This window comes from Artemia sp. Qi Xiang Cuo, chromosome 2 (genome assembly GCF_049724085.1).
Source record: "Artemia sp. Qi Xiang Cuo chromosome 2, ASM4972408v1, whole genome shotgun sequence".
NCBI lineage: Eukaryota > Metazoa > Arthropoda > Branchiopoda > Anostraca > Artemiidae > Artemia > Artemia sp. Qi Xiang Cuo.
The window spans coordinates 57,135,247-57,149,052 of record NC_142795.1 but is presented as its reverse complement, the minus strand read 5'-3'; the positions used below and the strand labels follow the sequence as shown (position 1 = coordinate 57,149,052).

The following is a 13,806-nucleotide window of genomic DNA, read 5'->3' as shown; positions in this document are numbered from 1 at the left end:
GGTATTTGTTTCAATAAAAGTAGTAGTAGTAGTAGTAGTAGTAGTAGTAGTGGTAGTAGTAGTAGTAGTAGTAGTAGTAGTAGTAGTAGTAGTAGTACTAGTAGTAGTAATAGTAGTAATAGTAGTAGTTGTAGTATTAGTAGAAGTAGTAGCAGTAGTAGTAGTAGTAGTAGTAGTAGTAGTAGTAAGAAGTAGTAGTAGTACGCACATATTGCCGTTTGATCAACTGAACATCCTGCAATGAAAGTTTCAACTTAATACCTAAAGTTGTTTAACACCTGCATTCACAACCTTAACAACCTACATTCATATAGTATGTTTCGATTTAGTTCAACATTCCGTGCAATTTTTACCTTAATACTCTTAGCCATAGTAGCAGCAGTCGTAGCAGGATTAGTAATAGTAGTTGTTTTATTAAGCCGTTCCTGAAATATTGCTGATTTCTCTTTTGACAACCTGCATTCACATAGCATATTTTTCATGTAGTTCAACTTCCCCTGCAATTTTTACCTTAATACCCTTAGCCTTAGTAGCACGGTTGAAACACCACTAGTAATAGTATACCGGGGTATTTGTTTCAATAAAAGTAGTACTACTAGTAGTAGTAGTAGTAGTAGTAGTAGTAGTAGTAGTAGTAGTAGTAGTAGTAGTAGTATACACATAATTCCATTCGGTTAGTTCGACATAAACTTTCTATTGGGGTCTGCCCCAATACATTCCGTATATGTCCCTTTCTCAACCCTTGCTCTTTAAGCTAAAGTTTGACTTTTTGTCACAATTCTTTAAGAAAGACTGCTCAAACAAAAACTTCTCATTTGAACGAGAAGTATATTTAAAGAACCTTAAGACTTTAGCGTAAAGAGCAAAGGTTGAGGAAGGGACAGTCCCCCTCGTATGCAACCCCCTACCTCCCCCCTTCAAAAAAATCCGCTAGACAATTCCAACTCCACTAAAAAATCCCTGGAATTCCCTCTGGAAAGCTCACCCCCTGGAAACTTCCCTCCCCGTGAAAAATCCTGCTTGTGGAAGATAACCCCTCTTGCAACCCCCCCCCCTGAAAAATTTTAGTATTCATCCTAATAACAAATACTATATGCAAATATTGGACAAACTTCATAACTTACAGCCCTTTCCCAGGGGGTCATGTCATCTTCAGAGGCGTAGTTATTGGACCGCTTCAACTATGTTGAACAACTTTATCAAAATTTTGATCGAATGAATTTAGAGCAAAAAGGGTGCGGGAAGGGGCCCAGTAACTTAAAAATGATACTGGAACTTTTGATTTCTGTTTGGTTGATCTCTCTTCCAATCTCTTAGGACCATTGGTTTGATACGATCACCCCTGGGAAAAAAAAAATAAATAACCACGCATCCGTGATTTTCCTCCGGGGGAAAAAATATAAAATTCCACATTTTTAAAAATGGGATCTTCAGACCTATGTAGTAAGGTTCTCTGATGCGTGGAATCTGATAGTGCAGTTTTCATTCCGATTTCTTGAGTTTTTAGGGGTGTTTCCCCCCTAAAAATTTGCATGTATTTCGTGTTTTCCAAAAAAGAACTAGATAAATAATCAAGGTATAGTTTCTATAGTTTTCTATATGAAATTAAATGAAAAGGCTAAAGACAGATAAAGGCTTAAAATGGTAAAAAAAAAAAATTGTATAAACTGTCTTGGCCAGTTTATTCTGACATTGTCAATGGTCTCTTGGACAAAGTTATTTAGGTTTAAAATTGATTTTCAAAAGAATAATGAAAGAAAAAAAAATAATGGTGGAGACTGATGATTTCTTTATGCTCTTGTAGGTTCCAGGAAGCATGTAAAATCTATGGGGTTCCCGAACAGGATGTATTTCAAACGTCTGATTTGTGGGAAAGGAAAGATGTAGCAATGGTTACAACAACCCTTTTCGCTTTAGGACGTACTGTGAGTATTATCTATGTAGCTAAGGTATTTAAAACTGGTAGCAAAGTTATTAAGAAAAAACGTAGCTATTCTAAAAATATTTCATGTATTTTTCTTATGCCTGATGTTGCTGCAAGTACTGTCGCAGCCATAGTAAGGGTAAAGAAGTTAGTGGTAAGACCTGTAATTCCAGCAATTCATCTAAGGGTAAAAAAATAAACGAAAGCCGTTTGAAAATGCTTGAAAAATTTAGCTTCCAATTTCAGGTCTGTTGAGTTCTGCAGTTTAACTAATTATTCCATTTTTATAAAAATAAGCAGAGCGTATGAACCCACTTTCAGAAAATGCACATCTGTATGCTTCACAAGCTACTCACCATCCTGCCTATTAACTGGCGTTAAAAAATAGTGTGAACAAAAAAATGGTGTTTAGAAATTTAGGCAGAGGTCATGACCCTCTCCTAGCTCCGAAAGAGTGATCTAAACACCATAGATTTCTGTCCCAAGATAGAGATTTAATAAAAGATTCGTTTTAAGCTGTGTCTTACTCTTTTTGATTCCTGAATTCTTGTTGGAATGTTAGGCTTCTAAATTGACTAGCTCATAAATTTTGTTAGTTTGTTTTTGGAGTGTTAGTTCTACCACTACATGGCTGTGCGTTTTTAACATAAAAGAAAATAAAGCACTCGCAAGAGAAGGGTGAACATTTTATCTCCATTCAGCCACATGCATAAGTTTTGTATTGGCCACTTTACAAGAGACTTACAAAAAACTTCAAGTAGTTTGTTGTATTCTCATCCCTGCCTAGATCAGGGGTGTGCTAGCTTTCCCTCTCCTGATTTGAGTTATTTCGTTACTAAAAGGTACAGTTTATGTGTATTTGGGTGATATGCCAGATCAACAAAAATGTACTTTCATGGTACATGCACTTACTGAAGTCGAGCGTCTTCACCCGAAACCATAGTTTTTTAGAGTCCTCCTCCTCTCCCAAAAAAAAATGTAGCGTATCATCATCTTCATTCTATGATGCCAATGCCTCCTTGGCTTGAAAATATACTCTCAGTCTACTTTTCGTTTTGCAGTAGGGCTTCTACGATATGCTAGAAATTTGATGCCTTAATTTTCATCAAGATTACTTCCTTTTTGGGTGGTATTTTACTCCTTTTTTTGAAAATTAGGCAAATTTTCTTAGGGTCGGAATTTTTGACCCAGGACTTCAAGCTTAATGAATTTTAAATACTTGAAGTTATAATAAAAAACCAATTCGTTTATGTGGATTTTGTTATGATAGGTAATTTTTTGTAGAATTCTGGGGACTTTTAGCCTGAGGCGGTCCTTATTTACATTTTGCTACTACTAACTGTCTGAGATATGCTATCAGTATCTAATGACAGTCTGCTGAAAGTAGTCCCTCATCAAGGATCTCGTTGGTTTACTGTTGACGCTTTTTTTTTTATTTTTATATTTTTCCGATATTGTTGTTTTTGGCATTGTTTAGTCAGTTTTTTAGTTGTTGTGCTATTTTTATGATTTTTTTTATTATGACTCCGAAATGCGAATTCGGGGCTTGCGATAGTCATTTTTTAAAATAAATATCTTGTATTATCTAGTACCTTAGAATTACTTCCACCCTATTTCACATGCTGATATACTCCAGAGCCTACCTCGGCAGCTTTTTTGTTTTATGATTTTTTTTATCATTGATTCTCCCCAAGTAAAAAAGCTTCTGTTACGCCTAAGCAATTAAATCTCTTCTTTTCGCTTTTGGGGTCTTTTAGTGGTCCCCTTCACTGATTACAGCCAACTGGAATTAAATTTTTATACTTTAAAGATACAATATCTTTATGCTTCCAGCTACTACGTTTCTTTAGGTTGCAATGCACAACCCACAACCCAGTTCATCAATCTTGTCTTTATCTTTGTGGCCTTCACACTAGTATTTTTATCATTTGTGGCCTTCACACTAGTATTTTTATCATATTTTCTCTTGGCATTGTTTCCTTTTAGTTTAAGGATATTTGATCAGTATTTGCATTTTTTTAAGGGAAATCTTGGTATAAAAAACAACAGAAGAAAGAAATTTATGCAATTGTGAATCAAAGAGATATACAAATTTTTTAGTCTCTTTATCATCTGCCTTTCGAGCTCATTAAGTTCCAAATCACATTAAAATTCCCATAAATAAAGTGAGTAAAAAAGAAGAATAATAATTTGGCTCATACTTAATTCTAAATATTTATATTACATTTTACCGAAAAACTAAGATCTTCACTTCGGAATGCTATTTTTTTTAGTTAACGCTAGCTTTCAGAGCTAGGTTATTTGTAAAAGTAGAGGACTCTTTACCCTGCATTTACAAATCGAATATTAGTTGTTGATAAGTGTTTAAGCTCGGGGCTACCATACAAATTTGGGTAGACAATGGATGGACAATCCTTAAATAAACTTAGATTGCAATTTACTATAAAAAAAGGATTAATGAAGGTCCTTAGTTTAAGAATTGAGGCTCTCTGTAGCTTGAAGAAATTAGCCGGTTTATCTTTTACTCCCTTTTGCTACTTAAGTTCGACTTTTGGTAGTACAATTTTTCATTCTTGCAATTGTCTCATTGACAAGTTTTCGTTGGATAATGAATTGTGATGCCAAATGTTGTTTTTATTTCTCACAACAGGATTCAGCAGTTCTAAAACGAGTAAAATTAAATGATTTTGGTCATTTCTTTTCCCTAAATCATACGGAATATCCTCTCTTGCATCTCCTCCTAGATCCAGCACGGATATGTTATACCCGTTTTTTTTGCAATAAATTGCTAGTTCGTAATAGTCCTTGTATGCAAAATTCTATTAAATCTCAATGTCTAGATTACTTGGCGAAACCAATTACATAGACGTTTTTTATTCACAGACATATAAACATCCAGAATGGCAAGGCCCATGGCTGGGGCCTAAGCCTGCATCACAAAACCGTCGAACTTTTACAGAAGAACAATTGAGAGCAGGTGAAGCCGTGATTGGCCTTCAATATGGCACTAACAAAGGAGCTACTCAATCTGGGCAAAGCTTTGGAGCCACGAGGAAGATATTACTAGGAAAATAATATTGCTTCGATGCTGCTACAAATTTGTTGTTTAAGTGAATACTTTACTACTATGGAAAAAATCTATCATTTTTGATTTATTTTTCTTTGTTTGTTGTCATAATTTTTTTTTGCTTCTTTTTAAAATATTGGCTCATTTTTTCTTGTTACTATTATTGTTTTAATATATTTTGTTCTCTTATCTATTTTTACTTGTTCCTCCACACACTTCTAAAAACAATTTTTTTTAAAGAAGGCTATTGCTGAGATTAACTTAAAAAAACTGTACGGAAAAGAAGTTTTTCGTAGACAAGTGAAGAGTCATATTAAAATTATGACGAGCAGAAATAAAGTTTTGTTATAATTCAAACATAAAACGACAAGGAATTATTAGCAAAGAACAAATGAAACCCAAAAGGAATAGACATTAAAATAAATAGTCATATCGAACATCGAGATAACACATTCTGATATACCTGAATATATAAATCTTAAAATGAGTAAAAATTAAATTGGATATTCAAGTCAAACTTAAAACGAACAAATATTACTGCAAACAGGAGTTTCGCTACTGAACCCCGCCCCCTCCCCTCCTCATCCATTAAAGTTCCAGGGCCTGCTACATGATTCGTGCATTATTGAAAACTAAATGTATTTTGAACTGTATGCTTTAATGTTTCAATACATCGACGAACAAATAAATAATAGATCACTATGATAATCAAGGTGACTAGAAAGAACTAATGAAAATATGCTGAATATTTAATGTATGATGATATTAATTCATGAAAATGTCAACAATTCCAGATTTATTTATTCGTAATAGTTTTTTATATTATTCAATAGAAAAAATGAAAAAAGATTTGTAATAAATTTTGTTTTCAGTAAAGTGCAAATGACGCAATAGACTTTAAAATTCTTACGGTTAGGAGAGGGGAGGGGGGCGTTCCTGTTTGTAGTAATTTTGTTCGTTTTAAATTCAACTTAAGCATTCAATTTAATTTTTACTCTTTTTAGGATTTATTTATTCATTTATATTAGTATCTGTATCTTGATATTTGATACGATTATTTATTTTTATTTCTGCTCGATTTGGGTTTCATGTATTCTTTGAGAATAGTTTTTGGTCATTATAAGTTTGAATCATAATAGGACTTTTTGCTCGTCTTAAGTTTAATATGACTTTTTACTTTTCGTTGAAAAACTGCTTTTCTAGAAAGATTATGAAAAAACAATGAAACATAAAAAAATAAATAAAAACAGACATAGATAGTTGCAAGGGATGGTGTCCAACTTTTATTTTGGGGAAAGGGGACGGTGACGAGGGAAATATAAAGAACCCAAGCCATCGATCAATTAAATACCAAGAAATGTAAAGAACATACACAGGATACTATGGGAATATGAAATCCAAAGAATGAAAATATTATGCAAATATTTTGCCTGTATAGACAGCGAGGCTTACTCGATGCATGCAAAATAAAAAAAAAGATAAAAAAAACTCTAAAAACCTTTTCGATGCAAAAAGAATCAGGGTCCACAAATATAAGACCCCCCCCCCAATATTCTAATTGATAAGAAAGAAAGTCATTATGTATGAATTTTCGCAGACGGAATCAATTTTCTAAATGTTTTCAAAATTGGAGTAATTTAAAATATTTAAAATGCATTTTAAATGTTGTAACTTTTTTTTTACTTTTGATAAATAAAAAACTAATAAGACTTTAAGGAATTTATTGAAATTAATGCTTATTTTTTTCAGTGAAGTGCAAATTATATTCTGGTCTAGAGAAGGCATGGGGATTGTCAGCCTTAATTGTGTTAATTTCTACTCGTTTGGTTATTTATTGTAATTTATGTTTGTTTTGGGTTTCGTTTATTTATCAACGGTGATTTGTGGTAATTTTAAGCTTGGTAGAATGCTCGATTTTGTTTCTGCTCATTTTTGGTTTTATGGATTTCTTCATTTTTCTTTGAAAAACTTATTTTGTGGAAAAAGCTTTTCAAAAATAATCTTGAAGCAAATAATATTGTTTAATTTAGGTTTATACCTCCTCTATTTGACCTAAAAAATAAAACTTAATACCATTCCCGGAAAATGTTATTTATGCTCTTTGACAACCGATATATAAAGCATAACGGGCAAATTGTATAACTGGGGGGTTGACATACCCAATATCCCTAGAGATATAGTTAATGAACTGTCAGACTATACTGAACAAAATGCCTGTCCCAAAATTTTCATTGGAAGTTTTTGGGAAATTATGGCTCTAAGGAGGAGGGATGCTTGCGCTCAAATGACTCTTAAAAAGGGCACTAGAACTTTGACTTTCCAATCAAATTAGCTCCTTTAAAAGTTTCAGTGATATTATTAGCTATGATAGAGCAGTGTTTCCTATGATATTGCTTATATGCCCTTTTGAAAACCTGCATGCATATAGTGTTTTTGTTTAATTGAAATTGAAACTGCCCATAAACGTTCCCTAAAAGCTTCACTTTAATATTCTTAGCGTCATTTGTTACAGTAACGGTAGAAGTAGTATTAAAAGTATACACAAAGAGTCCTCCGGCTAGATCCAAATCCACCACAACTTACCCTGAAAGGTCTAATTTAATAATGTATGCCAATCCTGAGATATAGTTTTGTCAACCTTTTAACAATCTCTTTGCTCATGGTTCGGTTTGATTTAGTTTAACATTCAACTAAATATTCCTTGAAAGCTTCAACTTAATTGATTAGGTTTCAAAATAAAGCTAAATACCATCAACCGTTCCTGAAGCATTGTTGCTACGTCCTTTTAACAACGTTTGTAGGCATAGTGTGTTTCAATTTTGTTGAATACAGTTTCAATATTGCCCCGAAATTTTCGCCTTAATTCCCTTAGCTTTATTAGCAGTTATATTAGCACCGGTAGTAATAGTAGTAACAGTAGTAGTAGTATTAGTAAAAGTAGGAGTGGTAATAGTGTTAGCAGTGGCATGCACATAATACCTTTTTGTCAATTCATATTTTCCTTTAATCATTCTCTGAAAGTTTCAACTTATTACCCGAATCCATTCTTTAGATATGTCCTTTTGACAATCTGCATAAACATACTGTGTTTTGATTTAGTTTCCCCTTTAATATTCTGTCAAATTTTCACCTTCATACGCGTAGCCTTAATATTTACTACAATCATAGTAGTAGTGGTCGTAGTATGGACAGTAGTAACAACAGTATTAATAGCAGTAGTAGCAGGTCAAGTATTACCTTTCGACCAGTTAAACATCCCATTCATGATGCCCCAGAAGTTTCTTCTTGATACGATAAGCCGTTCCAAAAATATTTTTGATACCATATCAGCAATCTGTATGCACATAGTATGTTTAGAATTAGTTCAGTTTTCCCCAAAATTTTTCCTCAGATGTTTATTTTAATACCCTCAGCCTTGGTAGTGCTCGCTACTGGAGCAGTAGTTTTAGTGGTGGTAGTAGTAGTAGCTGTATTGGTAGAAGTAGGAGTGGTGGTAGTTGTAGCAGCAGTAGCGTACAAATATTGCCTTTTGGTCAATTGTTCATCTTCTGTATCATTTCCTGAAAGTTCAAATTAATATACTCAGTAATTCCTGAATTAGGCCCTTTTGACAACCCGAATCCGCATAACGTGTTTGATTTAGTTCAACATTCCCTTCAACATTCTCTGAAAGCTCACCTGAATGCCCCTTCTCTTTTTGGAAATTAAAGGTCAAACATACATACATTTCTCAATAACATATACTACATGTAAACAACGAAAGAAATGCCTAACTTACAGCCCTTGCCCTGAGGACGGTAGGGGATTTGACATCCCCAAAGACATCAATGTTGGCTCCCCAAATGACATCCCCAAAGGCATCAAAGGCATCAACATTGTTGCCCAAAGGCAATAATGCTGAAGAAAATAGATGTCTCAAAATTTTGATTGGATGCTTGTTTTGGAAAATGAAAGGCGTGGGGGGTGCTTGTTGCCCTAAAATCATTTTTGACTATTAAAAAGAGCACTATAACTTCCAATTTCCAATCAAATGAGCCCTATCCAAAGTTTTTACGACCACCCATTCCATAAAAAAGTTATATGCCAGGGCATAATTTGCAACCCTTTCCCCAGGGCTCTGATGGCTTGTTTCAACCCTGAAGGGTTTTTATATGATCTCCGGACTATTTTTAACAAAATGACTGTCTCATAATTTCGGTCAGATAAGTTTGGGGAAAATAGAAGAACGGGGAGGGGCTATTTGCCCTCCATCACTTTTGACCCTTAAAAGGAAACTAGAACTTTCAATTTCCAATTAAATAACCCTCCTCTAAAGTTTATTCGACCATCTCTTCCATAAAAACCTTATATGACCCCGGGGTATAGCTTCCAACCCTTGCCCTCAGGTTCTGAGGGGTTGTTTCTAACCCGAAAGCCTTGTTATATGATTAGTTTTAAAATATTTTTCCACAAAACAAGTTTTTCAAAGAAAAGTAAAGATCTTCATTAAGCCAAAAATGAGCAGAAATGAAGTCAAGTAATCTTCCAAGGGTAAAACTACCACAAATCACTATCAATAAATAAATGGAACTCAAAACGAACTGCAATTACAATAAACAGGCGAGCCAAACTGAAAACTGGAAACAGGTTAAGAGTAGAAGGTACAGAGTAGGGCTGATAAGTTCTAAATTGATATACTCAAATTAATATAGTTCTAAATATAAAATACTTAATAACCCCCATGCCTTCTCAAGACCAGAAAATAATTTGCACTTTACTGAAATAAAAAACAAATGACCGTGGATTGTAAGTTTAATTTACATATACTGATATTTATTCCATAAATTTTAAAAGTTTTTTATCTATAAAAGTAAACAAAATGAAAACATTTAAAATGTATTTTGTTTTCAGTTGCAATAGAAGCAGTAGTTGAAGTAGTAGTAGTAAATTTAGCAAAAATAGTAGTATTAGCAGTAGTGTGCATATATTGCCTTTTGGTCAGAGGATGTTCCCCTTTAATTTATTTATTTTGATGTTCCCCTTTCATTCTCTGAAAGTTCCAACTTAATACCCAAGTTAATTCTTGGGATACGCTCTTTTGACAATGTGCATGCACATCGCGTCTTTTGATTTAGTTCAAATTCCCCTCAGTATTGTAAATTGAATAGTGTGGCAGTAGTAGTTGTGGTGGTTGTAGTAGTATTGGTAGCGTGCAAATATTGACTTTTTGATTATCTCCCTTATCATTTCCTGTAAGTTCTAAATTTATATGCTCTGTCATGCCTAAGTTACGCTCTTTATACAATCTGTATACACATAATGCTTTTTGATTTAGGTCAACACTCCCTTCAACATTCTCTGAAAGGCTCACCTGAATACCCTTCGTCTTCTTGGAAAGGAAAATTAAAATATGTATACCTGTCTCAATAACATATACTGTATGTAAACAATGAACGAATTGCCTAACTTACAGCCCTTGCCCTGAGGACTGTGGGGGGGGGGGGGGAGTTGACATCCCCAAAGATATATTTACTGAACCTTTTAACAGTGCTTAAAAAAATGGATCTCTTAATGGATGTGTTTTTGGGAATGATAGGCTTAGGGGGCTGATTGCCCTCCATGCACTTTTGACTTTAAAAAGGCCACTCAAACTTCAAACTTCCAATCAATTGAGCCACATCCAATCCAATGTTTATACGACCACTCGGTTCCATAAAAACCTTATATGCCCTGTAGCATAACTTACAACCCTTACCCCTGGGCTCTTGTGGTTGTGTCCACCCTAAAAACATTGTTATATGCTCTTTGGACTGTTGGTAACAAAATGGCTCTCTCACAATTTCGGTCGAATGTGTTTTGGGGACTAGAGAATGTAATGGGGGCTAGTTTCCCTCCATCACGTTTGACTCTTAAAAGGGAACTATACATTTCCAATCAAATCATCCTCCTCTAAAGCCCACACGACCACCCCTTCAATAAAAACTTTATATGCCCCCGGGGTGTAGCTCAGAGCCCTTACCCCTAGACTCTGGGGGTTTGAGTCAATCCCAAAGGATTTGCTGTGTGATCTTTGGAATATTTTTGAACAAATTGCTGTCTAAATATTTTTATCGAATGTATTTGAGGGACATACGACGTGGAAGGGGGTAGCTGTCCTCCGATCACTTTAACTCCTTAAGGGGCACTAGAACTTCTGATTTCCAACCCATTGAGCCCCTTCCGAAGTTCATGCGACGAACCTTTTCATAAAAACCTCATAAGCCCTCTTGGTATAACTTATAACCTTTGCCCTGAGTGCCGGGGGGGATCGTCATCCTCGAAGATGTATTTTCTGGACCTTTCAACTACGCTGAACAAAATGGCTATCTTAAGGTTTTGATTGGATGTATTTGGGGAAATGATGGACGTATAGAAGGTGGGGACTGGTTACCGTCCAATCACTTTTGACTATCAAAAAAGCTACTAGCCCTTTCAATGTCCAATCGAATAAACCCTTTTTGAAGTTTCTACAACAACAAATGGCCATCTCAAAATCTCTATCAGATGTATTTTGGGAGAATACGACGCGCGCGCGTGTGAGTGTGGGGGCTATCTACTTTGATCACTTTGACTCTTAAAAAGGGCACTAGAACTTCTGATGATTAATCCAATGAACCCTTTCTAAAGTTCTTACGACCACCCATTCTATAAAAACCTAATATGGCCCCAGGGCATAACTTACAACCCTTGCCCTGAAGGCTGTGGGAGGGTGGTCATTCTCAAAGACAAAATTTTCAGACCTTTCAACTATTTTGAACAAACAACTATCTCAAAATTTTAATTGAATATCTTTGGGGAAACGATTGGCGCCGGGGGGGGGGCGTGTTGCCCTCCAATTACTATTAAAAAAGGCACTAGGCCTTTCAGTTTCAACGCGAATGAGACCCTTTTAAAGTTTCTACGACAAATCCTTCCATAAGAAGTGCCCTGGTCTAAAAAAAATAAAATAAATAATACATTGTACCCACATCGCTCTTTACTTAGGCAGTGCTATTGCGCTGACTATAATCTTTTGACTATTTTGAAAAAACGGCAATCTCAAAATTTTTATCGGATGCATTTGGTAATAAGAGGATTTGCGGAGAGGGGGGGGGGCTTTTTTCCCTCCGATCACTTTTGACTCTTAATTAAAAAGACACTAGGACTTCTGATTTCTATCATAGGACTGATTCATATATTCATAGGACTTGTTCATAGGACTGATTCATAGGACTGATACGACGCCCTTTTCGAGAAAAACCTTAAGCCTTGGGGGGGTGTCAACCCCAAAGACAAAATTACTGGAGCTTTTAAATATGCTAAACAAGATGGTTTTTGATGGGATGTGTTTAAGAAAATGATGGGCATGGAGGGCGGGGGGCTGGTTGTGGTTGCCCTCCAATTACTTTCGATTACTAAAAAGGGCACTGGAACTTCTGATTTAAAATCCATTGAGCCCCCTCCGAAGTTTCTACTGCCACCCTTTCCATGCAAAAATTAAATTCCCTAGGGCGTAACTTACAACCCTTGCCCTGAGAGCTGTGTGTGTGTGTCTGTAGGGGGGATGGGGTGTAATCTTCAAAGGCATAATTACTTGACCTTTCAACTATGCTGAACGAAATTTCTATCTTACAGTTCGGATTGGGTGTATTTGGGAAAATGATGTGTGGAGGAGGCTGGTTGCCCTCCTATCACTTTTGACTATTAAAAAGGGCAGTTGAACTTCAGATTCCAATTCAATGCACCTGCTGCGAAGTTTATGCGCCAATCCTCTCCATAAGAAAAACGTATATGCCCCCGGGGCATAAATTACAACCCTTGCTCTGAGAACTGTGTGTGTGTGGGGGGGGGGAGAGGATAATCTTCAAGGGCATAATTACTCGACCTTTCAACTACACTAAACAAAATAACTATCTCAAAGTTTTAGCAGATGAATTTCGAGAAAATATGAATTCGGGGGCGGCGGAACTTCCGGTTACTAGAGCATAACTTACAACCCTCGCCTTGAGGACTGTGGGGGAGGCTGTCATCCTCAAAGACACAATTTCTTGACCTTTCAACTACGCTGAATAAAATGGCTATCTCCAAAATTTTGATTGAATCTGTTTGAGGAAATGAAAGGCGCGGGGGGGGGGGGGTTGGATGCCCTTCAATCACTATCAACTATTAAAAAGGGCACTTGAGCTTCTGATTACAAATCCAATAAGACCCCTCCGAAGTTTATACGACCACCCTTTCTATAAAAACCTTATTTGCCCCCAGAACATAAATTGGAACCCTTACACTTGGGCTGGGGGGGGGGGGGTGTTCCCCAAAGACGTAATATCCAGATTTTTCAGCTACGTTGAACAAATTTTGACTGAACAAATTTGAAAATCTCAAAATTTTGACTGGATGTGTTTGGGGAAATGATTTGAGTGGGGAGAGGGATGGTTGCCCTCCAATCACTATTAAAAAAGGGCACTAGCCCTCTCAATTTCTAATCGAATGAGCCCCTTTTGAAGTTTCTACAACTTCTTCTATACGAAGTACCCTGGTTAAAAGCAAAAAAAAAAACAATAATAAACAAAATAAACAAGTAATTAATTGAGCCCTCATTGCTCTTTACTTAGGCAACGGTATTGCACTGCCTTTGATCTTAAGACTATTCTGAAAAAAATGATAATCTCAAAATTTCTATTGAATGCATTTGGGAAAAAGACGACTTTGGGGGGGACTAATTGCCCTCCAATCACTTTTGACTCATAATTAAAAAGACACTAGGACTTATGATTTCCAATTGAATGAGCCACCTCTGAAGTTTGTACGACTACCCCTT

At 35.7% G+C, this 13,806-nt stretch overlaps 1 protein-coding gene across 1 annotated transcript in view; it reads left to right on the top strand.

Annotated features, from left to right (window-relative positions):
- Window positions 1–5,180, top strand: part of LOC148955415 (muscle-specific protein 20-like) — an 83,714-nt gene extending 78,534 nt beyond the window's left edge. The window contains exons 4-5 of the mRNA XM_089102194.1: window positions 1,805–1,925; window positions 4,808–5,180. Of these exons, the coding sequence (XP_088958320.1) occupies window positions 1,805–1,925; window positions 4,808–4,999 (313 nt within the window). The 3' untranslated portion in view covers window positions 5,000–5,180. The remainder of the gene's footprint in view (window positions 1–1,804; window positions 1,926–4,807) is intronic.
- The last annotated feature ends 8,626 nt before the right edge of the window (window positions 5,181–13,806 follow it).